This window comes from Poecilia latipinna, unplaced genomic scaffold (assembly GCF_001443285.1).
Source record: "Poecilia latipinna isolate Pla-1442-1.1 unplaced genomic scaffold, P_latipinna-1.0 Scaffold2460, whole genome shotgun sequence".
Classification (NCBI taxonomy): Eukaryota; Metazoa; Chordata; class Actinopteri; order Cyprinodontiformes; family Poeciliidae; genus Poecilia; species Poecilia latipinna.
Window position 1 is genome coordinate 88,035 of NW_015115076.1, and position 912 is coordinate 88,946.

A 912-nucleotide genomic window follows, 5' to 3' on the forward strand; every position below is an offset into this window, starting at 1 on the left:
TCTTGAACACAACACTGGCAAACATGCAAAAGAATATGACAAATATTTACAGACAAAAATGGAAAACAAATATAGACCTTCAGACACAAACATGGCCAGGAGTAAACGTTAGCTCACCCTGGTGCCCCCTCCAAAAGGTGTCCAGCTTGGAAGATGCACGCACACTTGAACTTGTCTTGTCTGAAAAATATAACGTACTCAAACGAAGTTCCAGGGTCCCTGATGTTCCGGGTGAAAAGGCGAGCTTTTGACTGGATTATCTTGCTGAGATACACTCCCCCTGATGAGACACAACACAAGCACACAGACCGATCAGCAGCTAGCCTTCTGTGATTAGTTTGAAATATATGTCCTTCATAACTAAGACCAGAATGAGGAATTACAAACAAATCACTTCATCTACATTTAAATTAATCTGTACATTTTTACAAAACACCAAAATGGCTCTCATGGAAACATGGTGACGCCAATGTTTGCTACAGTGAGCTTTGTGTTTGTCTTGGTTTAACCTTCCTTACCACCTTCTGCACTTTGCATGATGACAAGATAAACCTGGGCCCTCATCCAGCCTCGTTTCTGCCAGCTCCAGCTGTTTTGAACTTTTAAATTATCCCTCCGACTGTAAATATAGACATGTTTAGATGAGCAGCTGTGTCCTTGCCGATGCACATCAGCATACATTTGCCTAACCTGAATGGCCTATCTGTTGTCCGACCAGTTTTGAAGAACGCTAACCAACTCCAAGGAAGCAGAAAGTCCTTGATTATCAAGTAAAAGATTGTGCTCAACTGAGAACATGCCTGTTACATTCATTTTTATAAGAACTGAAACAGGTGCCAAATTGTAATTCCGCTGATTTTGCTAGAATAGGAATTGCATACCACTTTGCGTCATAATGTGGAGACAATCGTC

At 41.3% G+C, this 912-nt stretch overlaps 1 protein-coding gene across 1 annotated transcript in view; it reads right to left on the bottom strand.

The window, feature by feature from the left end:
• Positions 1–890, bottom strand: part of them4 (thioesterase superfamily member 4) — a 7,644-nt gene extending 6,754 nt beyond the window's left edge. The window contains 2 exon segments of the mRNA XM_015019625.1: positions 41–280; positions 519–890. Coding sequence (XP_014875111.1) covers positions 41–280; positions 519–681 — 403 coding nt within the window. The 5' untranslated portion in view covers positions 682–890.
• Between the last annotated feature and the right edge of the window lie 22 nt (positions 891–912).